This window comes from Danio rerio, chromosome 4 (assembly GCF_052040795.2).
Source record: "Danio rerio strain M-AB ecotype USA chromosome 4, GRCz13ab, whole genome shotgun sequence".
NCBI lineage: Eukaryota > Metazoa > Chordata > Actinopteri > Cypriniformes > Danionidae > Danio > Danio rerio.
In genome coordinates, this window is record NC_141024.2 from 6,135,447 (window position 1) to 6,162,500 (window position 27,054).

Genomic DNA, 27,054 nt, shown 5'->3' on the forward strand with positions numbered 1-27,054 from the left:
ACTGTCATTGGTCAGATACACTGCTTGTGATGAAGAGTTTGGTAACAAAAGTTTCATAACGCATGATGGAATCAAATTCCTGTAAATAAATATTATATATGAAAAGAGGACATACACTACAATATTTTACAGGTCGGTTGAATGTTTGTGAAGATGCATGATGGTTAAAACACATGCAAAGATTATTTTTCTCTAACTAAAAACTAGTTTTAGGTAAGCAAATTAAACAGAAAGTGTTTTAAAGATTGAACTGCTTCAAATCTGTATGCATCTCTTTATGCACAAATGTGGACCCAAATGCCTCGTGAGAGTTGATATTTAAAAAACATTTCATCCCTGAACCTAAAAACATTCCCACCATAGTTTTTTTTTCAGCAGCAGCTTTATTCAATAAGGCTTTCAAGCTCCGTTATAGAAAAAAAAAATTAATAACACTCCAAGCCCTCTCAATCCCCATAGTTATCACGTCATGAAATATATTTACAGGCAAATAATACACACACAGCAACACAGAGAGGGACGCAGATATTTGCAGGTAATAAACACTCCTGAAACACTGCCAAACATGAGACCACAGTGAGAGACGAAGCAAAAACAAATCCCATTCAGAGCTAAACATCAACTTATTATAAAACCTTTCCTCTTAGTTATGTCTCTCTCATGACAGGAAACTGAGATATAGGAAACAGAAAATAGGAAGTGCCTCAAAGAACTCAAAATATTGGCTTGTCCTCCATCAAACTTACATTTGAAGCGATAGTTCACCAAAACATAAACAAAATTTCATTTAATCATCTTCAAGTGGTCCCAAACCTTCATGAATTTCTTATTCTATCAAACACAAAAGAAGATATTTTGAAGAATGTTTAAGAAACAAGCAGCCATTGACTTCCATGGTGATTTTTTCATCTATATTGCAGTCAATGGTTTTCAAAACGATTCAAAATATCCATAAATAGAAATATTTAAGTTTAACAGACTCAAAAGTGACTGACATTTGCTGTTTGTTCCAACTGCTTATTTAAATTGAGCTTAAACAACACACTTCTTGATTTAACTTACTAGTTGTTACAAATTTAAGTAAATTGAACATAAAAAAAATAAGTTGTCCAGAAATAAAACACAATAATTGTGTCGTCTCAGCTCATTTTAAATAAGTAGTTTGAACAAACAGCCATTTTTGAAAACAGAAAAAAAAGCTCAAACACCTGAAGTTGAGTAAATGATGAGCAAATGTTCATTTTTTGGTGAACGATCACTTTGTGCGCTGCAAATACGTCAAATAACAAAATGAAAGCAAAACAAAACACACAGCATAATTATAGAATAAAAAGGCCTATAGGATGAACGCATATTTACAATGCATTTTGGGAGCATTTTTGTGATCAAATCAAACTATCCATATCACTAAATCTCACAGTGGCGAACTCACATCCACACACGTCAACGGAAAAAACGTTTAAGTATCCAATCAGGAATCGATTTACACAGTACGAGGGTTCGAAATAGATCACGTCACATAGCCCTGTGGCCAATCAGTTTACAACCAGCCACTTTGTAGAGAGGACTGATCCGTTTCCCTGAGGAATACAAAACTGTGATATGGTCGACGAGAGGCACGCATACAATAATTCAACAACACACACACACTTTCTCCTCTTCACTCTCAGACACAGAGGAAAAAAAGTCTTTTTTGTTCCCAAAAGAATCTTCAAATCAACCTTTCAAGAAAGTCAGGACCATTAAACACATACTTTTATGCTTATGTGTGTGTGTGTGTGTCCAAAACATTCAGCACTACAGCCTTAAGCTAGACAACAAACTCTATATCAAAGCAGATTTCCTATTGGTGAGCAGTTCGCTCCCCTCCTGCTCTGATTGGTGGAAGGACGGAGGTAGAGTCTTTTTGTCTGCTCTGATTGGTGGAAACAAGTGGCATCATTTTGACTGCTCTGATTCGTGGAAGGACAAAAGGAGGTGGAGTCTGCTTTGATTGGTTGGAAGATTCCAGAGGAGAGAAAAGAGAAAATCTGTGCGTGTGTGTGCCAGGAATCAGTTTCCTCACGATCAGAAAACAATGTGCTTGTGAAAATCAGCATTCAAATGTGCCAGGATGTGCCGTTTTTGCCTCTCTGGATCGCTCTGCCTCATGTCCACCTGCAGATGGCGCTCTAGGACTGACTGTACGAGCTGTTTTGACTGCCGTTTGAGCTCTGGTCAGTCTCGCTGAAGTCAGAAGAGCAAGAAGGTGCAGGCACAAATATCAGATGTTATTACTTTTGAACTTTATTCTTTATACTTGGACTAAGATTCATTTTGGCAACTGAAATAAAGCTGAAAATAAAAATGTAATATACCAGCCACTTGTTAACCCAAAAACACATGAAAATTACACAATCCCTTGGCAACTATTTGAAATAAAATAAGTTAAAGATAAGGTAAAGCAGTAGAATTACCGAAGGTGAAACAATAAATGCATTTTTTTAAATAAATAAACAAAATGCTATGACAAGGAGCTTTTGTGCTTCTCAAAAAACTAAAATTCAAAAAAAAGTTTTCAGTAAACGAAGTAAAGCTTAATGAACAGAAGATATTGCAAAATTATGAAATAATTTTTTTTTTTTTTTTTTAAAGTATTTATGAAAGTATTTACATAACATCTTTCAAAACCATGGGCTAAATCAATATTATTATAATATTATTTTCCACTTTTCTAAAAATAACAGTAATTCAAGAATATGAACAAATACTTTAATATCTTTACCTTATTAAAATTAAAGTTACTGAAGTGTTTTTTAAGATTTTAATAACTGTAACTTTAATAAGTAAATGAATAACTTTAATAAATGCATAAAGCATAATAAATGCATAATAAAGCATTGTTCATTATTACTCTGTATGTTGAAAACCTGCAGATTATACTATGCAGTTTGCATGTCATGTACTCACAAGCTATGAGACGATAACTGTTTTTAAGGTATACGGCGGTTTGGAAAAGTCAAGCTTTTAAAATTTGTCTGCAATACCATTCCAAAAGTATGAGTACACATTTTTATTTACTTTTTTTTGTTGTTTTTTAGGACAACAGTATTTTCAGCAGAAAAAAATATCCTAAAATGCTGTTTTGAATTGTAAAAAAAAATCTGTTTTTTAGATAAATGAAGACAGCAGAAGCCAATAATTCATTGGTTTACTTTTCCAAAATATTTTAAATGTTTCTCAAAATAAAATATGTTGCGTTTAAAAGGAAATTTTTGTTTTTGTTTTTACTCAGACATTTGAAAGGAATATATTTTAGAGCAGTAATCACAATACCGTGATATTTTTATCCAAGGTTATCATACCGTCAGAATCTTATATCGGCACATGCCTAGTACTTACAGTTTAAGTTTCTGCTTAATAAAATATTATATAAAACAAATGGAAGTTATTAAAATCTTAATAAATACTTTAATACCTTTAACTTTTAGAATTTTGCATATAAACCTTTCATACAAGTAAAATTCAAATGTATGAAATTAAAAAAATATATTTAATTTTGCAAGGATTCAGCAAATCTTCAAAAACCTGCAAAACATCATTGAATGAATGAGCCTGTTAAAATGAAGTGTAACACAATTGTACTTTTCCTATTGTTACTCTTTGCAACAGGGTTACACACACACAAAAAAAATACTGTAGTGTAACATGAATAACTGACAGGTAAAGCACTGCAATCCATCTTACCTGTTAGGAGGTGGTTTGGGTTTGGGCACCTTGTTGAGCACAGCGGCGATTTCCTTCCTATCGTCAAAGTTCTTCCACTGGTCATAGAGCTTCAGAATCACCCTGATGATCTCCAGGATCTGCTCCATACCAGACATTCACACACACTTACAGGAGACCAACATCCAGAAAAAACAAACATTCACTTCTTTTACACCTTAAAGAGTCTTACCTTCTCCATGTCCACAGAGAGCTCAGCAAACCACTGTCTGGCATCTTTCTGCTGAACCACACACGCCACATGCAGGCAAGCTGGAGGAGGAAGAAAACAATTGTTATGCAGTTATTCAGATATAAAACTATAGGCTAAATGATAACTACTACTACTAAGACTACTAATACTACTACTAATATTAATAATAATAGTAGTAGTACTAATAATAATACTAATATTACAACTAATATTAGTACAATACTACTATTAATACTACAACTACTACTACTACTACTAATAATAATAATACAGGGTAGATAGAAGAATCAGAGTTAAATTTAATAACTCTTTAGACATTTTTAAGACCCTTTCTATAAATTTTAAGATGTTATTGCAACTTCAGGTTTCAACCGATAACATTGGTGACATTTTAACTCACAGTACATTTACTGAATACTGACTGTAAGAAAGCAAAACTAAAGAGCCTTAGCTTGTGATATCGCCACAGCAATGCAATAGAATTCAGAAGAATTATTCAATGCAATAGAATTCACGAGAATTATTTACCTGACTAGCCTATGAAAGTTTCAGAAGATTAGTTAAAATAAAACTTTGTGGGACGTTAGCTAATTTTTAATCAGCTCTTACCACAAACTGAGCTTAGAAATGTTGTTCTTACCCAGTGCAATCATAAATGGAGGGTAAAGCAGACACAGGTCTGTTCTGTAGGTGTCGTTTACTATTCTCCTATAAACACATGAAAAACCATTCAAATCAGACATCTGTATACATTTATCTTTCTTGCTTTTTAACATGTGAGACTTGTAAATAACAGTGATCAACAACAGTGCAGTAAAATGTGGATCTAAATGGCAAAAAATGTGTGCAATGCAATGAGTTTGTCTTGTTTCTAGTCCAAATATCTAAAACTTCTTAAATCAAGAAACATCTTCTAGACCAGGAGTGTCCACACTGCCCTGGAGGGCCGGTGTCCTGGAGAGTTTAGCTCCAACCCTAATCAAACACACCTGAACAAGCTAATCAAGCTCTTACTAGGTATACTAGAAACTTCCAGGCAAGAATGTTGAAGCAAGTTGGAGCTTAAGTCAGCAGGGCACCGGCCCTCCAGGTCCAACTTTGGAAACCCCTGTTCTAGGCGTTTAAAATGTTGTCAGAAAAAAGTCAAAATTGAGTGAGTTTTTCCTTAATACTAGCAAAATAATCTGCCTAATAATCAGGGGTGAGTAAAAAAAATTTTTTTTGGTTTGCAATAAGATTGTTTTATGTACCCCATTGGCAGATTATTTTGCTTGTTTTAAGAAAAAACTCGCTTAATTTTGACAACTTATTTCTGAAAACAAAACAATATTTTTACTCGTCTAATGTCTTGATATAAGAATATTAAGATATTTTGACTAAAAACAACACAAAAAACTAAATAAAAAAGCATATTTTTGCAGTGTGCTGAATAATTTCTATATATAGTCAGATATATATATTCTATATGCAGTATATAGTCAGACTGTAATGTAATGTGATGTATTTTTTATTTACGGAAATAAACCATAGCAACAGCAACCAAGGTTATTTTCATGGCAAGAACATTTCAATAATAAATAAACAATTTAAAACAACAAACAAATAAAAACACAAGTTAAGTAAGATATTTTTGTGTTAATACATGATAAGAATTCTAAAAATTTTCTGGTTTCACTTTGCTAAAAATGTCCTTAAGAGAGTTCATTTCATTAAAAAAGTCTTCTGGAATTATTAAAAGCAGGACAGTCCAGTGAAATGTGTGGGGAGTTGTGCAGAACGAACATTGAGTGGGGTCTTCATCTTTTAGTGAAAAGGCGTGAGTTAATCTTGTATGTCCAACACAACATCTAGTAAAAATCACTCGATCAAATAGTCTTAAAATTCTGTTTGACATTTCAGGTTGTATTTCATGTAATTTATTAATTTTCAATGCATTCCACTCCTCTTGCCACTTATTTAAAATGTAGATGTTGATAAAAAGGTATAGTCAGACTGAAACGCCTCAATAATAAGAGCTTCAAAAAAATGTTCAACATCAGAAAATTCGTCTAACAATAATTTAGGTTTGTTTTTCATCAAACCTTATCATATGTCCACAGAATAATTGCAATACATGGCATTTGTTACATGGAATTATTCTTTGATATGTTTGCATTTTTATTCATATATTAACATTATTCTTATATTTACACACCCTCAAATCTTTATAAACCTTTGTGTTTATAAAGGCTGCTGAACACAAAACAACATACTTTTTGAATGTTTGAAACAGTTGACCACTGACTTCCATAGTAGGAAAAAAGTCAATGGTTACCACATTCCAACATTTTTCAAAACATCTTCTTTTGTGTTCAAAGGAAAAAAAGAAATTCAAACAGGTTTGCAACGAGTGAAGATTGGCAGAATGTTCTGTATTGGGTGAACTACCTCCTTAAGTGTGATTGTGATTTAACTACCATTACACAGGCATGCATGAGCATCAAGAAGTTCTCATGCAAAAAGGAATGAACAGTATAGGGCATTAAAAAAACAACAAAGAGATAGACGATTGGGTGAACAATCCCTTTAACCAGCATATAAAAGAAGTAGAGGTTTCTACTGAATCCACACACACTCCTCACCAAGCCAGCGGCAGCAGCATGTCCTCCTGCCCCATGTCCTGCACATACTGTAATAGCGGCCTGTACGGATGATACACGATCAGACAGCAGTCCTGAAACAAAACCAAACCAAACATCCATCAACAAACGCTGAAAACACAACTTCAAGACAACTTCAAGAATCCATCAATACCAACCATGAGCTCCAGCAAGTAGAATTCACACTCCAGGATCTAGCGAGATAGAGAAAGGCATGAGTTCACTGTGAAATCATGGCGTTAGCATGTTATGCGCACTAATTAGCATTTTCCCCTCTTTACTAAATGGAGACCACAATGTTTCCCTTACACCACCTGACTAGTGCTGTGCTGAATAAACAACACTGCTAGTAATCATATGGCACTTATCACGAGCTTGAGACATGAACTGCCAAAACCAGAAGTCATCTATCAGGATAATGAGACTTTCCTACGAAGGTGTTGCGAGTGTGAGGAATTTCACTCCTGAACGGGTGTCAGAAACACTGCATCATCAGCACACACACACACACTCAAACTCTCGACTAGTGTTTCCATCATATGAATCAGACAAGTTACAAGAAATTATTATCTGGATGTATAGTGATGCTGTCAGATTTCCAAAATCTCCTAGTGAAGTCATGCTCTCGGGAGAGACTCTCACATGACGGTCTCATCATGTTTTCTGATGTAGTGAAACAAAGACGTTTGACTCACGTGGTTCATTCTGAAGGGAAACTCCTTTGGGAAGGCATAAGAGAACCTTGTTTTCACTATTAAAAAAAGAAAAGTGTGAAAAATACGTATATATTACAAAAATGACTATTGAGGAAGACATTAAACTGTTTTTTTAGTATAATCAGGATATGCTTATATTTTGTTTTCATTTTAGTTTTTTCATGATTACATTTTTAAACACGTTTAGTAATAGCAACAGTTCCTTGGCTATTAGATCAAATAAATTACATTATAATATAGATTTTTTTATTTGAATATATTGTGCAACTTTATATAATGTATATATAAAAAGTGTTTGTATATGTATATACAGTTGAAGTCTGAATTATTAGCCCTCCTTTGATTATTATTTTTTTTTTTAAATATTTCCCAAACAATCTTTAACAGAGCAAGAAAATTTTTACAGCATGTTTGATAAAATTTTCTCTTCTGGAGAAAGTCTTATTTGTTTTATTTCGGCTAGAATAAAAGCAGTTTTTGATTTTTTTAAACACCATTTTAAGGACTAAATTATTAGCCCCTTTAAGCTATATTTTTTCGATTGTCTACAGAACAAACCATCGTCATACAATAACTTGCCTAATTACCCTAACCTGCCTAGTAAACCTAGTTAAGCCTTTAAATGTCACTTAAAGCTGTACAGAAGTGTCTTAGAAATGAGTTATTAAAACTATTATGATTAGAAATGTGTTGAAAAAAAAATTGTTAAACAGAAAATGGGGGAAAAACTAAACAGGGGGGCTAATAATTCTGACTTCAACTGTATAAAGAGTTCAGATGCAAAAACTTCTGTGACGTCTGAAATTTTCGGCTAAAAGTTGTGTTTTTCATCAGCCTCCAATATTTATGATCAGTTACTTCACTTTAAAGGCAATGCAAATAACCTATTATTTGCCATAAGAGTAAAATTACTGAAGTGACACACAAAAGCCTGAGGAAAAATGCTAATTTTAGACGAAAATCTCAGATGGGACTTTTTAAAATATACATATATTTTATTAACATAAAAAAAATTATGATTGTAAAATATAACCCACTTACACACAGACGTTGCTGCTGAAATAAGCCGAGTGTTTGAAACGACACCAAATTCCTGTTGACAGCAGAATTTTAGTGTTAAAATGCAGTTTCAAACATCTTTCAGCAGAAATCTTAATAAATATTGTGTTTACAGTGCTCAGCATAAGTGAGTACACCCCTCACAAATCTCTCTTGCAAGTTAATATTTTCTATAGGATGATTTACAATATTATATTTGTGCATATACATTAGTTTAGTCAGTACTGAAGTCAAATTCTGGAGCTAAAATAATAATAAAAAATAAAAAAAACGTATGATGACGGTCTAAAAATCACTAGGTCAAATGTGTATATTAGGAGATATATATTATACAAATATTAAATAAAATTGTAAAATAGAGAATAAAATCAAGAGAAACAAAAAAAAATGTAACATTTTGTTGAAATTTCAGTTTGTCATTTTTTTTGCAATGTTTTGCATGACTGTACATGCATTATCTTTCTATTTCTAAAGATGATTGGTGACAAAAAAATATTTTAATAAATATATCCGTTTAATAAATCTGTTTTGTTCAAATACGCCAAAATCTATTACCTATGTTGACTGAGAAATGGTAAAAAAATATTTATTTTCAAAAAATGTTTTACTTATTTATGCCAAGCACTTTATATTATATACTGACGGAGTATTTACCTCTACTTTAGAGGCCAGAAACACACATGTTGGGGCCATTAACACAGGGTCAATGCTCTTCAGAGAGTACCTGAAAAAACAGCCAAGAGTTTTTCCTTTTATTTCATGAAATAAAGAGTACTTAAATGAAAGCCACAGAACAAAAATAGAGCCCCACATTACATGAAAAACACAAGAGCTTAGATGAATCTAGAAGAGGAATCTTTAGAAGAAAACAAGCTTTTAATGATGGCACTGCACTGCTCACCTGGCATAGAAACGCTTAAAGTAGACAGTTGCCGTGGCGATGACCTGCTGTCTGAGTTTCAAGTGTTCGCCCAAGGCTTGAATCACTGTCACAAGAGGATGAATTAAACATTTTAAAGTGTTTTAAGCTGTTTAAACCTTTAGGCTTTAAGTTAGCTTTGCATTTAAATGCTAAAACCAAATACAAATGAATACAAAACAGAAAATAATATATACATTTACATTAACGCTCTACAGTATATGTGGTAACCTAACCTAATGTATATGGTTCAAAAAATTAAGACTTTAAGCATCAAAACATAAAGTGCCATTATTTTTTATACATTTACAAATAACTCCCCCTAAAATGTCTAACATCAAATAAATCTTGAAATATCAATCATCTGATGACATAACAGATAACAGCCCAAAAGTATTGTTATTTAAATATGTTAAAATGACAAAAAAAGATTTACCCATTTGTCAGCAAAACTTATTTCAAATAAAATAAAATGTAACAATTGTATTATGTTAGCATATTTTTAAAAGTGCACGTCAGAATAAGTACCTATTTCATTTTTAATTATGAAATAAATTTATTATTTATTAAATTATTTATTATTATTATTATTATTTATAAAACTATTTTTATTATTATTACTACATTTAAATGATTTAATTACATCTGTAAATTTGAAAACTATATATTTATCTATTACACCAAAGTATGAGGAGACAATATTTTCACAAAAGTTAGTTAATATGCTTTCTATGCATAATAAAAACTCATGTTAATAAAAGTTGTTGCACATTGTCTCTTAAACCCATGTATCATTAATTGATAGCTCATCAGATGAGAGACTTTTATTGATTCCTAAATTTAGATTGAAATCTCTGCAGCTGCTGCTACACTTTGGAATGATTCCCCCCTGTCCATTAGATTAGCTCCAAAACTGTTTCGTTTTAAATCCAAGTATAAAAACTATCTTGTTTGACAAAGCATTGAACACATGAATAAGATTTAGTTCATTTTTTACTGCCGTTTAACCACGTAAAAGCTTTTAATTAGCCTTTTTATTTACTTGTTTTTGACTTATTCTTGCTGTTTGTGGATTTTAGTTAATGTTAAGCACATCGGTCAACATAGGTTGCTTTTCATTTTGCTATGTAAATGAACTGCCATTGTCATATAACATAAGTAAATACTATATTGTTGAATATTTTGGTCTTGCTTTGCACTTAGTCTAAAAATACAGTTTGAGATTCAGAAAAGACAAAACAAAAAAACTAAATAAGCAATTTCTCATCAAACCATTGGCAAAAAATATCTGCAGTTTCCAGTACTCCTCTTCTGTGAGGAACTTGAGATCTTTCTGTCTCTCCTTCATCAGATCCTGCTTGTCCAGAACCCACTGCAGACTGAAGAGAACAAAGACACTTTCAATACACAAATCATTAAAGTGTAACACACATATATTAATATTTACGTGTAATAAATACACTCTACAAGTCAAACAACAAATGTATCAGTCACTTCATATCTGGATATTAGCATCAAAACATTACTTTAATTGAGTTTATAAATGTAAATTTAATGTGTGAAAATGAATTCACGTAGTATATATCCGATATTTATGCAAATGATTCACAAATTAATTTCTCTGTGGTTTCTTCACTAGCCAGACAGCTAAAGCTAATAAGTCAACGATTTAAACTATTAGAATTATAAAAGTCAAATAATCTAACCTCCGTATTTGAGTCTTGGTTATGACCAAAATGTGGTACTTTGTTCGCATTAATAATTCAAATATGACAATTGTAATGTTTTTTATATCTCTTATGGTCCCGTAACCACAGCAAAACCCCAAAAATCCTTTATTGTGCGTGATTTATGTAGTAAATACGAAAATACTTACTAATGTGAACTCTGCCAGAAGTTCCCTGCCATCTTGAGGTAGAAAATAAACCTTAATGTGCTGTTAAATTGTGTTTAAAATAATCGATGCTCCGTTCAGATCAGATGAGGAGCGCGACAGAAAAAACACTCCGTGGAACTTCAATGTGAAGATTAAAACGGTCCGGGAGGAAACAAACAAACGCATCAGTTCCGGAAGAGTTTTTGCGGACTTTACTGGCATCAACTTTATAATTGTCTAATCGAAATTATTTTAATATAATATAATATAATATAATATAATATAATATAATATAATATAATATAATATAATATAATATAATATAATATAATATAATATATTATTATTTAATTATAATTAAATATAATATAGTATAATATAATGTAATATAATTAAATATAATAGAATATAGTATAATATAATATAATATAATTAAATATAATATACAATATTATTATTTAATTATAATTAAATATAACAATAAATAGTATAATACAATAAAATTTATTTATAATTAAATATAATATAGTATAATATAATATATAATATAATATAATATAATATAATATAATATAATATAATATAATATAATATAATGTATTATAATATAATATAATATAATATAATGCAATCTATTATAATATGATATTCTTTTTTATTAATATATATTCTCATGTTTTTTGTCTTTGACAGCCATAAACAAACTTTACATTGTCATTTATTTATTACATTATCATTTGTTTTTACCCAATATACAAGGCTACAGTGACCCTAAACCGTTAATTTATGATTAATAATTAGCATGCACCTCCTCGATGAAGTCAACACCAGGCTACTGTCAATCTCCAAAAAGTTTTCGACACTTTTAGTGCAGAGAATGTGATTAATAAAGATCTCAGGCATCAGGAAAACTCGCTCCTCTATTTTTACTGCGGTAAAACTCTTCGCGGTGACCCGTCAGATTGTTCAGCGGCGGGTTAAGTTCAAGTCAGCCCGAGGTTCGAGATTCCTCTGCGGGACAGCAGGTATAAAACTACCGCATGAATGAGTGTGAGGATACAATCACACGCTTCTGTTTCAGGACCACCGGTTTCAACATGAGCTACAGCCCGGAGAGGATGTCTTCTTACCGCAGGCACTTTGAGGGAGGCCTGGCCGCCTCGTCCACCCTCCAGGTCCGGGTCTCCAGCCCTTCTCCAACTCGCGGGGCGACTAGACACCGGTCCGCCAGCTATTCCCGCAGCACCGGCCGCAGAGCGCTGTCCGGGACACGCAAATCACGCATGACCAGGTAAAGAGACATCTAATGTAATATATTTAATGTTCTCTAATAAACGTGCTCATACTCAACAATCAAATACGTATGTAGCCTAAATAAATAATTAAAAATTTGACTACGTTTTAATTTTAGGAAAAAACTTTACCATAGTATTTCACTGTGTTATTTGTAGCCTAACAAATGTAATGTAAAATTAATGTTCTATACTGTAAGTGCTCATACCGGACAATCAAATAATGATGTAGCCTAAAAATATAATTAAATATTTTACTGTGTTTTTAAGAAAAATATTATAATTTTACTGTGTTATTATCAGTAGCCTATAACGGATTTAATGTAAAATTATGTAAATCAATAATTAAATATTTTAACTGTAGGCTATATATTTTTAGGAAATAATAGGCTATACTTTTATTAGCAGCCTGACACCTTTAATGTAAAGAATAATGCAGAATAAATAAGGAAAATAATATATTATTACTGTAGCCTGACACCTTTAATGTAAAGAATAATGCAGAATAAATAAGGAAAATAATATATTATTACTGTGTTATTAGTAGCCGAACACCTTTAATGTAAAGAATAATTTATAATAAATAAGGATAATAACATAATTTTAGTAGTCTAATTTGAAGAAACTGTATGTAAAAATAATGTCACTTTAAGAGATATACATTACTCTACATGACTGAGCAGGCTACAGCTACAATAATATTTTAGTTAAAAAATAATACATCTACATGACATGCTAAATACTGCAAACCTTTCAACATATTTTATATAGTTTTGGTTCCTCTTGATTTGTCCTCTTTTTATTATATATTTTTTCTTAACATACAAAATTGTGCTATTATTTTAATGTAAAGAATAATGAATAATGCTACCTAATATAGGCCACCATACTAGACAATCATTACTATGGTTAAATAAAATTATTATGTAGGCTAATCTAATATTTTTTACTGTATTTTTTGAGGAAAATAATATCATTTAATAATGAGACAATAATGAAATATTATTTAATATAATATAATATTACTTCATTATTATCAATAGCAATGTTTACTCAGTTATTACTGCGTTCTTACTACTAGTCTAATTTCTTTAACTACAGTCTGTATTTCATATTGTTTCGTGAAACATATTTTTTAAATATTACAATTGACTGTAATAACATCTCTTTGCATGTCTGATTCGCTCCACAGCAGCGTGAGTATGGGGACGCTGTGTCTCGGGATGGGTTTTGGTGGTGCTGGAGGTGCTGGAGGTGCAGTGGATCTGGACGCTGCGGCCGCTGAGAATCAGGCTTTCCTCAGCACACGCACCAGCGAGAGGAAGGAGATGATAGCCCTCAATGACCGGCTGGCTGTTTACATCGAGAAGGTATAAAAAACGTCATGCCTTTCACTGTTTTGGCTCTCTCTTTGTGGTATCTATTTTGAAGACCGGTGTTTTGTTGGTCCAGGTACGTTCTCTGGAGCAGAGTAACAAGCTGCTGGAGACTGAGATTAATGCCATTAAAGGCCACCATGTGAAGCCGTCCGGCCTGCGTCTGCTTTATGAGGAACAACTGAGGGAGATGAAGAAGATTGCAGACCAGATGAAAATCCAACGGGTGAGACATGATGAACCACAGAGCCACTAATGCACACACTATTCACCAATTTGCCCTACTCGCTCATAGTTTTCCCCCATAATTTTATTTTCACAAAAGTTATGTGCATCTAATTATGTGCATCTAATTAAATGTAATTATGTTAAATTAAATGTCTATTTAATCTTTATTTTTCATGATTTTATAATGATTAAATCCAAAAAATATTGACTTTGAAATGAAATAACTGTGTTTTGGCAAATGGCTGAAATGCAATAATAATAAAAGCAGAACCCCAGTAAAGTCACTAATTGACCGACACTGATTGGCCTATTAAATGTGGCCATATTTAATGTATGTATAATGTATTACAGGACCTGGCAGTAGCAGCAAAGGATGCCATGGCAGGTCAGCTGGAAATGCTGAAGGTGAAATACGAGGAGGCGTTGGAGGCCAGGAAGAAGGCAGAGCTCGAGATTGAAGCCTTCAGACCGGTAAAGTCCAATGTAATAACAAAAACACAGCTGTTTTTACATAACAATGGTGTCTAAACTCCCTCCGTCCACTAGGATGTGGATGCAGCCACCTCTGCCCGAATTGCTTTGGAAAAACGACTGGAAAATCTGGAAGTGGAGCTCGAGTTCTTGCAGAGGATTCACAAAAAGGTGCACAACACGCAATTTACTTACAGCCACGCTGTTTGCTACTCAGCACAAGTTGATTGGTCAGATTCTGCAACCAATGAAAATGCTTGTTTAACAATTAAACATTATGGTTTAGTGTTCACTGTAAAATAAGCCAATTTGAAGCCCTCCACATCCTCCAGCATCACCTGTCTAAACCTCCTATGGTATGCATGTGTGCTACTTTATAGTCAAAACCCCTTCCCCTTCCCCTGAGGTTGCTTTCACACCTGTAGTACCTTTGGTTCAAACCAAGGGTAAACATTATACATTGTAGCATTTTCAGCCATTTTGTTTCTGTTTCACACCAGACTGCTCCGAACCAGTTTAAATACACCAAAATATAACAGCATCCACATCAGTCAATGGCTGGACGCATTTTCTAAACTGCATTTTGCTAAACTTCCTAAATCCTCCAACTGCACCTGTCTAACTGTGGTGATGGAGGATATATGTACACCTATTCATAATCAAAATAACTTCCTCTTCAGTCATATATCTTCCCTGATTACATGTTTAGTGTGAGGGCGGGATCAATCTGACAATCAAATAAAATCGACCAATAGCAAACAACAACCATACGATTTATTCACAATAGACGAAATCAAGCCCCTCCTTTTTCAACCTTTGTTTGAGGAGCTGTTTTTCCCACAACAGAAAACAATCTCAGCTTGAATTTTTATTATTGTTTTTTTTTTTTTCTGTCAGGAAATCGAGGAGCTGATGGCTCAAATTTATGGATCTGTGGCTAAAGTAGATGTGGCCTTCTCTTTGCCCGATCTGGCGTCTGCCCTCAAACAGATCCAGGCTCAGTATGACAGTATCGCTGCGCAAAACCTCCAGGTAAAAACAAATACAGTTGAAGTCAGAATTATCAGCCCCCTTCAAATTTTTTTCTTCATTTTTAAATATTTTCCAAATGATGTTTAACAGAGCAAGGAAATTTTCACAGTATGTCTGATAATATTTTTTTCTTCTGGAGAAAGTCTTATTTGTTTTATTTCAGCTAGAATAAAAGCAGTTTTTAATTTTTTAAACACAACTTTTGGGACAAAATTCTTAGCCCCTTTAAGCTATATTTTTTCTCGATAATCAATAGAACAACCCACTGTTATACAATAACTTGCCTAATTACCCTAACCTGTCAAGGTAACCTAATTAACCCAGTTAAGCCTTTAAATGTCACTTTAAGCTGTGTAGAAGTGTCTTGAAAAATATCTATTAAAATATTATTTACAGTCATCATGGCAAAGATAAAATAAATCAGTTATTAGAGATGAGTTATTAAAACTATTATGTTTAGAAATGTGTTGGAAAAAATTTGCTCTCCGTTAAACAGAAATTGGGAAAAAAAATAAACAAGCGGTCTAAAAATTCAGGGGGGCTAATAAATCTGACTTCTACTGTACTATGAAATGCTCAATCTGTCATTTGTGTATGATGAGATGATTCATCTGAAGGGGCTCATCCTCTTAATAATAATACATTTGGAAATAAAATGTAAACAATGCCACTTTTCATAGCACTGAACCTGGATCTTTTTGTGTTTCCTTGCTGGCGTGTGTCTAGGATATGGACGCCTGGTACAAAGGAAAGTTTCAAGATCTAAACAATGTATCGTCTCGGCACATGGAAACAGCGAGAAGCGCCAGAGAGGAAATCATGGGATACAAGAAGGAGGTGAGGGAAAGCGTGGGTCACTATTAACACCAAATGATGCAGAATTATAACAGAATGCACACGTGTTTGCAGATGCAGAACAAACAGAGGGAACTGGATGCCCTTAAAAACAGGAATGAGGCACTGCTGCTGATGATCAAGGAGGCGCAGGAGAATTACAGGAAAGAGGAGGAGGAGCTACATGTAAGGACACGCCCCGATACTAAATACTATTATTAAATTCAACTCAAGTTTATTAGTATAGCGCTTTTCATAATAATTATTGTCAAAGCAGCTTTAATAAAGGTGTACATTGTTGCATTACAATCCAAATCAGAGGTTGTTAGCTACCATAACTTTATTAGTTACTAATAACCGTAACTAATTAACAAGTAACCAATAGCTTTTAACAGTTAAAGTAATTATATTTAAGCATACTAAAAACATGTTTGTTTTGATCATGTGTAGACGCGTATAGAGACTCTTAAAGAGGAACTGAGGTCTATCAAGGGGAAGATCGCGCTGCTGCTGAGAGAATATCAGGATCTGCTCAATGTTAAGATGTCACTGGAGATTGAAATCACCACATACAGGTACTGCCATTGTATCATATTATCTTGAGCAAGATATTCATTTTTGTTTAATTGACAAGACTGTAAACATCCCGAATCAATAGGGGTGTAATGGTCATTTAATAAAATTACTTAAAAGGCAGAATTTAAATGGGTTGAGGCAAGCAAAGTCAAAATATACATTTTATTATTACTTTATAATGCATAGGCAAGGCAAGGCAAGGCAAGTTTTTTTATATGGCACATTTCATGCACAGTGGCAATTCAAAGTGCTTTACATAAACAGGAAATAAAAAAAGACAAGTTTAGGAACATAAAATGCAGACAATAAAATTATTAAAAACAGATGAAAACAAATTAAAATGAGTTAAAATAGGTTATAAAAGAATGAAAAAGAAAACGAAAAACATAATAGTGCAATCTGTCGGATGTTGCACAGTGCTCATACAGTAAAGAAACAGCTAAACAGATGTGTTTTCAGTCTCGATTTGAATGTGCCTAATGTTGGAGCACATCTGATCATTTCTGGAAGCTGATTCCAGCAGCGAGGGGCGTAGTGGCTGAAGGTGGATTCACCCTGCTTTGACTGGACTCTTGGAATTTCTAGTTTATATGATCCTAAAGATCTGAGTGATCTGTTAGGTTTATATTCAGTGAGCATATCTGTAATGTATGAAGGTCCTTTAGTGATCTATAGACAAGTAATAATACTTTAAAATCTATTCTGAATGTAACTGGGAGCCAGTGTAGAGACCTGAGGACAGGTGTGATGTGCTCTGATTTCCTGCTTCTGGTCAGAATCCTGGCCGCAGCGTATATTACATATTATGTTTATTTTCCATATTTTCACCCATACAGTAATTTAATTTAGTTTTCAAATGTAAACAAATGTTATTGTTGGCTTATATTCAATTACTAATTGAATCACATCAATAGCTGCCTATATTTATATATAGGCTTGGTTAATTAGGCAAGTTAGGGTAATTTGATAAATCATTGTTTAACAGTGGTTTGTTCTGTAGACAATGGAAAAAAAATATAGCTTAACGGGGCTAATAATTTTGACCTTGAAATGCTTTTAAAAATATATAAAAACTGCTTTTATTCAATCCGAAATAAAACAAATAAGATTTTCTCCAGAAGAAAAAATGTTATAGGAAATACTGTGAAAAATTCCCTGCTCTGTTACACATCATTTAGAAAATATTTGAAAAAGAAAAGAAAATTACATAGGAGGGCGAATAATTGTGACTTCAACTAATATACAGTTGAAGTCAGAATTATTAGCCCCCTTTAAATTTTCTTCTTCTTTTTTAAATTTTTCCAAATGATGTTTAACAGAGCAGGGAATTTTTCACAGTATGTCTGATAATATTTTTTCTTCTGGAGAAAGTCTTATTTGTTTTATTTCGGCTTGAATAAAAGCAGTTTTTAATTTTTTAACACAATTCTAGGGACAAAATTATTAGCCCCTTTAAGCTATATTTTTTCTCGATAATCTACAGAACAAACCATCGTTATACAATAACTTGCCTAATTACCCTAACCTGCCAAAGTAACCTAAATAACCCAGTTAAGGTTTTAAATGTCACTTTAAGCTGTATAGAGGTGTCTTGAAAAATATCTATTAAAATATTATTTACAGTCATCATGGCAAAGATAAAATAAATCAGTTATTAGGGATGACTTATTAAAACTATTATGTTTAGGAATGTGTTGAAAAAAATTTGCTCTCCGTTAAACAGAAATTGGGGAAAAAAAATAAGCGGTCTAAAAATTCAGGGGGGCTAATAAATCTGACTTCAACTGTATATTTCTTATATATTGTCCACTTCCCATATCGTTTTCCTTGTGTTTTTGCAGGAAGCTGATAGAGGGAGAAGACAGTCGCTTGTCCAGCATGGTGGGTGGTCTATCACTCATGGGTGGCAGTGTGAGTTCAGGACTGGTCAGCAGTGTTTCAGCGTACAGTTCAGCAGCAGCAGCAGCAGCAGTGAGTTCGGCCGCCTCAGAGAAGATGATCTCCAGTAACTCAACGCTCAACCACAACCATCACGAGTCTGTGGAGGAGTTCACTCATGAGCAGGCTGTGGAGATGACCGAGAGGAAGACCGTCCTCATTAGGTAAAAGTAACCTGCTCTACCAGGTCGCCTGGTGGCTTAGTTGTTAGCCTCACAGCAAGAAGGTCGCTGGTTCGAGTCCCGACTGGGCCAGTTGGTCTTTCTGTGTGTAAAGTTTGCATGTTCTCCCTGTGTTCATCTGGCTTTCTTCTGAGTGCTCCGGTTTCCCCCACAGTCCAAACACATGCGGTATAGGTGAATTGAATAAACTAAATTGGCCGTAGTGAATGAGTGTGTATGGGTGTTTCCCAGTAATTGGGTTGCAGCTGGAATATACATGAATATAACCTGCAGTTAGTGTATAGGTGATGTCTTTGTGTGTATGACCATTTTAAAAGCCCATTAAATCAATCAATGTTGCTCTTCCAGCTAATTCCCATCTCTGTTTTGTTGCAGAACAGTTAAGACAGACGAAGACACGATTCAAAAGGACACAGAAGAACGTACCATCACCATTTCTGGAGCAGCAGACGAGGACGAGTGATGTAGAGCAGCCCTGTTCCTGAAAGCACAACAGTACATATCTGGGATGTCTCCCTTATCTGACCCATTCATTTGAAGTTTTGGATCTCTTCTAATGATCTGATGAGTTGATTCAGGTGTGTTTGATCAGGGAGAGGTTAAAAATGTGTACTGCTTGTGTGCCTTCAGGAACAGGGTTGGGATACACTGCTTTAACCGGAGGACCACCAGCTCTGCACATTTTCCATTTGTCTTTAACCAAACACACCTGAATTTGATCATCAGCTCATTAGCAGAGACCGAACTAACTGTAATTGGTGTGACAAAGGAGACATCTAAAACATGCAGTGTTGGTGGTCCTCCAGGAGCGTGGTTGAGAAACACCTGGAATTAACCATAATATAAAATTTTGTGAGAAACAAAATCACTAAAATTTCTCATCGTTTACTGTCTGCCTTAGGCTTTGACGAAAGTAAAGGGTGCCCAAACTTGGTTCTGGAGGGCCGCTGTCCTGCATATTTTAGTTCCAACCCCAATTAAACACACCTGAAGCAGCTAATCAGGTATGCTAGAAACGTCCAGGCAGGTGTGTTGAAGGAAGTTGGAGCTAAACTATGCAGGACACCGGCCCTATAGGACTGAGTTTGGACACTGTTGGACTAAACCTTAATAACAAGTGTGTATTCAAGCTTTTAACCTTGTGTCATTGCAGTGTTCAAGAGGAATAAAGACTCATCGCACAGCAGTTTTCCGATGATTTGTCAACTAATTTACAGCCATTTTTACAATAAACATCAGACTGAGAAACAACAAAATCAAAAAATATTTATTTTATAAAACTCCATTAGCAAGTTTAATCAGAGAAACATCAGTATATAAATCACATGGTTTTCTGAGGAATCCTGTATGTTTTACATTAGGTCTTAGTCTTCTGAACTTCATCTATTAAAATAAGGCTTTTATTGAGAAGCTGCCTCGTGTTGATTGCACATTCACTACGGTTTAAATATCAGTGAGACTTTATTCTTTTTAGAGAAAGTATTTTAATAGAAATTAATGTTTTGTTTTTAGCACGGAGGTATTAAAATTGACCAAAAGTGGTAGAAACAAAGAAAACAACAAAGACATATTGAAAATTATGTGTCAAATGTTATATATTGATATATCGAAACACCTTTGTCAAATAAACGTTTGTCAAATAAACAATTAAACTTTTAGATAAGTAAATAATCCAGATTTTTTTTAAATCATAATAAAAAAATCGTGATTGTTTTCATGAAGTGATTTCAGCACTGATAATAAAACAACTTTTGATATTATTTGAGCAGTCTTGAGCAGCTGATCAGGATATTTAAAAGATTTATGAGGACACTGATGACTAGAGTAATGATTACAGCTATTCTAATGTATAATAAAAGATCCCATAATTCCAGTTTTTGCTTAGTAGAACTTGTATTTTTGGTCATATAAATATCACCATGATTAGATTTCTTCCCAAAACCTTTACATTCACATGAACATTTCTTATTTCTTCTTCAATTATTAAGACTGTAAATAATAATTATAAATCTATTGCATACAAAAGTTCACATAGATCATGTTTAGACATTTCCAAATAATTAAACACTCCCAATAATAAACATTGTCCATTCGTACAGTACAAAGAGTAAATGATAAACATTTACCCCTTCTCAAAACATCCCAAAAATTAGTCTGTGCCACACAAACTAGTTTAATGTACATTCTCTGTACTCGACATGATATATGACGCTGCCATGACGTTTCAATTGATGAATTCTGAATTAATGTATGATTAATGTAAAGGTTTAGGCTCATCTCCGACTCCTCCAGCAAGACGATGAACAGCCAAGCTGACCTCATGAGCCAGACGATCAGCACCTTCCTGCAGAAATAAACAAGAAACATTGCACTCACGATCAAATACATTGACACACTCAAGAGAAAAAGGAACATAGTTATTAAGTAATGATAAAGGTTTTCAAACCTGTGTGTCGGCCTCGGCGTAGACTCGGACCACATCCTCAGTTCCTGATGGTCTAACGAAGGACCGAGCGTTTTTGTATTTCTTCACTAGCGAGTCGATGGCGTCCTGCAGACCCTCTGGAGTCACGGCCCTTCTCTCTGCATCTGTTGTATTAATGACACGCCGGTCCGACACCTACAAAGTATAGCAGTTAAAGAGATTATTCATTCATTCATTTTCTATTCGGCTTAGTCCCATTATTAATCAGGGGTCGCCACGGCTGAATGAACCATTTACTACCCACTGTGCAGCCCTTAAAGAGATAAGCAGGAGTTTAAACTGACAATACTTTAAAAGCCATGCAGGTGTTTTGTTTGTTGCAGGAGAAACAGGCTGTAAAAGCACAAGCACCGCCCTCTTCTGAAAAGGGGTGGGATCAGCATCTCATTTGCATTTAAAGGAACCCACATGAAAACACATATGAATGTGTGAGGAAACCTCACAAACACACACCGTGACTTTAAGCTGGCGGTTGGGCAGATCAGTGTAAATCTCATCCCAGTCCTGCACAGACATCCCTCTGATGGCTAAAACTGCTTCGATCACTAGCATATCTGAGATGGCATCTCCCACCGTCTGTAGGACAGAGAGAAAGGGAGATAAAGTATGTAAAATGTCAGTAATTAAGAGCTTCTGTAACAGCGTTTGTGTTTGTATATATACCTGGTTGATCAGATTGACGGTGTTCTCCAGGAGTTTTGCAGCATGTTTTCTCTCATCGTTTACGTTGGAGTCTTTCACCAGCTCCACAATCTGTTTCTGTGCTGCTTTGCTGAACAAAACCTGCAACATAGCAAACAATTAAAAATCCTACAAACTTGTTTGACTGTGATCTATGAACTGCTCAATTGTTTATAACATGATGTTATAAGTATTTAACATCATGCATATTCAAACTAAATATTTTAGTTTAATTTAAAACCTAAAATTTTAACTTAAGTACATCACTTTATATTTAATTAAATGTTAAAAACCCAAACTTTAAAACGTAAAATGTATTAAAAACTCAATATTCTGTACTTTAAAATCAAAATGTAAAATAACAAAGTTTTAAATGTAATTTAAGTTTTAAGTACAAAGTTGATTAAAATGTAGAATTCAAAATATTAAATTCAAAGTCTACAATTTAAAACCTGTGTTTTGAATAATGCACAGTGTATACTCCATCAGCTGTTTAGTTTCTGTTGGCTTAATGTTTTTGTTTGTTTGGCGCCATCTTGTGGCTCAATAATGTGCAAGTTAGTGTATACTCCATCAGCTGTTTTTGTTTCTGTCGGCTTAATGTTTTTGACTGTTTGGCGCCATCTTGTGTCTGAATAATGCGCAGGTTAGTGTGAGAATAATGTGCAGGTTGGTGTCTGAATAATGCGCAGGTTAGTGTCTGAATAATGTGCAGGTTAGTGTATACTCCATCAGCTGTTTTAGTGTCTGTTGGCTTAATGTTTTTGACTGTTTGGCGCCATCTTGTGGCTCAATAATCCGCAAGTTAATGTATACTCCATTAGCTGTTTTAGTTTCTGTCAGCTTTGCGTTTTTGACTGTTTGGCGCCATCTTGTGGCTCGATAATGTGCAGGTTAGTGTATACTCCATCAGCTGTTTTAGTTTCTGTTGGCTTAATGTTTTTGTTTGTTTGGCGCCATCTTGTGGCTTAATAATGTGCAAGTTAGTGTATACTCCATCAGCTGTTTTTGTTTCTGTCGGCTTAATGTTTTTGACTGTTTGGCGCCATCTTGTGTCTGAATAATGCGCAGGTTAGTGTGAGAATAATGTGCAGGTTGGTGTCTGAATAATGCGCAGGTTAGTGTCTGAATAATGTGCAGGTTAGTGTATACTCCATCAGCTGTTTTAGTGTCTGTTGGCTTAATGTTTTTGACTGTTTGGCGCCATCTTGTGGCTCAATAATCCGCAAGTTAATGTATACTCCATTAGCTGTTTTAGTTTCTGTCAGCTTTGCGTTTTTGACTGTTTGGCGCCATCTTGTGGCTCGATAATGTGCAGGTTAGTGTATACTCCATCAGCTGTTTTAGTTTCTGTTGGCTTAATGTTTTTGTTTGTTTGGCGCCATCTTGTGGCTTAATAATGTGCAAGTTAGTGTATACTCCATCAGCTGTTTTTGTTTCTGTCGGCTTAATGTTTTTGACTGTTTGGCGCCATCTTGTGTCTGAATAATGTGCAGGTTGGTGTCTGAATAATGCGCAGGTTAGTGTGAGAATAATGTGCAGGTTAGTGTATACTCCATCAGCTGTTTTAGTGTCTGTTGGCTTAATGTTTTTGACTGTTTGGCGCCATCTTGTGGCTCAATAATCCGCAAGTTAATGTATACTCCATCAGCTGTTTTAGTTTCTGTCAGCTTTGCGTTTTTGACTGTTTGGCGCCATCTTGTGGCTCGATAATGTGCAGGTTAGTGTATACTCCATCAGCTGTTTTAGTTTCTGTTGGCTTAATGTTTTTGACTGTTTGGCGCCATCTTGTGGCTCAATAATGCGCAAGTTAATGTATACTCCATCAGCTGTTTTGGTTTCTGTTAGATTTGAATTTAATTAAAAATTATATAAACTACTACATCTCAAAACAATGCTTTGTGTCTAATTTTTATGTTTTGTGGTTTAGCGACAGGCTACTGATGATGTCAGACTTTATTCTGCGATAACAACCTCCTGGATGTACTTTATCCCCAACTTAAAATGGTCAATTTTAAACTCACATAGCCCTAAAAAATGTTATACAACATTCTAAATTGCCTGTTACGATCATATTTAACACTGCTCCAGGAATGTGTTCATGGTGTGTGTGTGTGTGTGTGTGTGTGTGTGTGTGTTTCTTTACTGCTGCATGTGTGCACTTGAATGGGTTAAATGCAGAGCACAAATTCCGAGTATGGCTCATCATAGTTGGCCACCATGCGACTTTCCTTTCACTTTAAACTTACAACTCAAAAACCTTTATAGACTTATTGTATTCTGCTTTCATAAAATGTCCTTATTGTCAGTGAACTCACAGTTCCATGTCCATTGGCTTCAAAGTAGACTCCAATATCATATTCCTGTGCGGCATGATGAAGGTGCTTCACTCCTGTTTTAGTACAACACACTGCCACCTGTGGAGAATCAACACTTTAAGCATGAACTGCAGTGCAAAACAGCAACAGGAGATTTCTTTTAAAGAGCATCACCTTCATAACGTCCTCCAAATAGCGAGTCGAGCTCCCGTTAGCATATGCTGTCTGAACAACAGCAACCTGTAAGTTCAGCCCTGCCTGAACACACACACACACACACACACACACACACACACACACACACACACACACACACACACACACACACACACACACACACACACAAAAACACACAAAAACACACAAAAACACACACACTAAATTAATGCCGAATTCACTTTTGGATATTAGTTTTAATGTGTGTTTGTGTGTGTAGGACCTGTGTGAGCAGCTCTTTGAGGAAAGTGCTGATAAGAGTAGCAATTTTGTCTCCGTCCAGAAGATGGAAGCAGTTTTTGGAGTCGGTGTAATAGTAAACAATGCGATCGGCATCACCATCAAATGAACAGCAGCGTTCACCTACTCCCATACTCACACCTGCAGGAAAAAATATGGCATTATTGTTAATAATAATAATAATAATAATAATAACAATAATAATAATGACAAAACTGGTGTGTGTTTTAATATATGTTAAAATTAAATTTTATTCCTTTGACTCAATGCTGACTTTTAAGTTATTATCAAGAGCATCACATGAATTGCCAGAACTACCATAATATATAGATTTTGCTGCTTAAAAGTCTTGTGGAAATTACAATACAATAAATTTTGATTTAAGAAAATTTAATTAAATGAAAAATAAAATAATAAAATTTAATTTTAAAATAAAATAAAAAATTAATAAAATAATAAAATAAAATAACATAAATTAATATAATATAATAAATAAAATATTTCAACAAAATACTAAAATAAACAATGAAGTAAAATAACAAAATAATAAAATAAAAAAATTAAAATTAAATATTAAAATTATATAATGACATTAAATTATAAAATAAATATTTAATTTAAAATTAAATAAAATTAAAAACATTAAATAATACAATTAACTATTAAAATTAAATAATAAAAATTAAAATAATAAAATGAAATTTAAAAATACATAATAATAAAACAAATATAATAACATTTTTATAATATATTTTATAATTTATATAACATATTAAAATATTTAAATAAAAATGTAACATAAAATAAAATAAAATAATAAAATAAAATTGTATTATTATTTCATTATTTTAAATATGTTACAAAAGATTTTTTAAATAAAGTATGGGCATGGTAAATTATGGTATTTTATTTTGATCTTTTTCTATCTAATCATGATTGTTCAAAAAAATTTATTATAGGCATATTTTTTGTGCTCAACTAAAGTTTTGCAACTAAAGATCTGTGTGAAAACTGACAACCCATTCAAATAATGGTGTAAGAAAGAAATAAAAAAATACTTTTGAAAAGTAAAACATTTCAAATAAAAAGTAAAACAGAAATAACTAAATACAAATAGATTTTTAACATTTTATTTAGCAAAAATGCATTAAATTAATCAAAAACACATGATGATGATAATAATAATAATAATAATAATAATAACAACAATAATAATAATAATAATAATAATAATAATAATAATAACAATAATAATAATAATAATAATGACTTAACCACAAATATTTTATAAGTGAAAACTAAATTAGCATGAAATAAGCATGAAGTCAAATAAATGCAGAGTTTCTATGGAAAAAATGAAACTTTTAGGAATCATTATTGCTTTTCCTCATGGGAAATTCAACAGATCATGTAAATTTCCCCTTCAGGAATTTCAGACAAACCTTGGGGAGCTTTCTGCTGGACTTTGACATAATCTGCTCCACACAAGTGGTTGAGTTTTCCACTGCTGCCGTCATTAGAAAGAACAACCTGCAGTTCAGAGCGAATGAACGGCTCCAGCTCCTTCATCTTCAATGCACCGATGCCGTTCGCTCCGTCCAGCAGAAGCCTCTTCTGGTCATCTGTGCGATTTGGGACCTTCGGTAAAGAAGTAGAAAACAATAAAAGCACTGAAACAAAGCACCCTGGAGATTACACTGATGTTTGTTAGTCGTGCTTACATTGTGGGTGAGCTGAAGGAAAGCCTGGGAGAGTTTTTGGTAATAACCCTCAAGGGTGGCACTGCCATAGCGGCCCTTTGTGTTGCAGCAGCACACCATATAATGGAGCTGCGGAGTGCTGACCAGACCATAATCTGCATTCAAGAGAAACACACACCCATAATCAACACAGCCATTCAGCAACCTTTGTACTTCTTTAATAAAAAAAGTACACTTCTGCGCAAAGCCTCTTCATGTTAAATCACTTAATGCCTTAGTCTCATTTCTAAGTCACTTAGAAACTTAAAAAATCTAATT

General features: G+C 33.7%; 3 protein-coding genes across 4 annotated transcripts in view; 1 reads left to right on the forward strand and 2 right to left on the reverse strand.

The window, feature by feature from the left end:
• Positions 1–224: 224 nt before the first annotated feature.
• On the reverse strand, positions 225–11,289 carry ccnc (cyclin C; the record flags this gene model as incomplete). Its single annotated transcript, NM_199951.2, is given in 12 exon segments — positions 225–2,226; positions 3,727–3,845; positions 3,938–4,017; positions 4,599–4,666; positions 6,580–6,671; positions 6,756–6,791; positions 7,293–7,348; positions 8,355–8,406; positions 9,027–9,096; positions 9,274–9,358; positions 10,564–10,670; positions 11,168–11,289. Coding segments are annotated over 12 exon segments (852 nt in total). The 5' UTR covers positions 11,200–11,289.
• Positions 11,290–12,161: 872 nt separating this feature from the next.
• Positions 12,162–20,282, forward strand: ngs (notochord granular surface). Of its 2 annotated transcripts, none has more exon segments than NM_001128765.1 (11): positions 12,162–12,458; positions 13,652–13,829; positions 13,912–14,061; positions 14,415–14,534; positions 14,610–14,705; positions 15,432–15,566; positions 16,293–16,403; positions 16,476–16,586; positions 16,851–16,975; positions 18,818–19,078; positions 19,472–19,580. In NM_001128765.1, coding segments are annotated over 11 exon segments (1,626 nt in total). In that variant the 5' UTR covers positions 12,162–12,207; the 3' UTR covers positions 19,560–19,580.
• Positions 20,283–20,352: 70 nt separating this feature from the next.
• Positions 20,353–27,054, reverse strand: part of pgm3 (phosphoglucomutase 3) — an 11,118-nt gene continuing 4,416 nt past the window's right edge. Inside the window, 9 exon segments of the mRNA NM_001007053.1 lie at positions 20,353–21,440; positions 21,543–21,716; positions 22,035–22,157; positions 22,245–22,364; positions 24,581–24,679; positions 24,755–24,838; positions 25,020–25,177; positions 26,479–26,674; positions 26,758–26,891. Of these exon segments, the coding sequence (NP_001007054.1) occupies positions 21,351–21,440; positions 21,543–21,716; positions 22,035–22,157; positions 22,245–22,364; positions 24,581–24,679; positions 24,755–24,838; positions 25,020–25,177; positions 26,479–26,674; positions 26,758–26,891 (1,178 nt within the window). The 3' untranslated portion in view covers positions 20,353–21,350.

Bases quoted from the DNA above. Each gene is read 5' to 3' on its own strand.
- ngs (XM_087247525.2), top strand. From the start codon at position 12,265: ATGAGCTACAGCCCGGAGAGGATGTCTTCTTACCGCAGGCACTTTGAG. The intron at 15,567-16,292 runs GTAAAAACAAAT...GCGTGTGTCTAG, and splicing joins TCGCTGCGCAAAACCTCCAG to GATATGGACGCCTGGTACAA. The intron at 16,587-16,850 runs GTAAGGACACGC...GATCATGTGTAG, and splicing joins AAGAGGAGGAGGAGCTACAT to ACGCGTATAGAGACTCTTAA.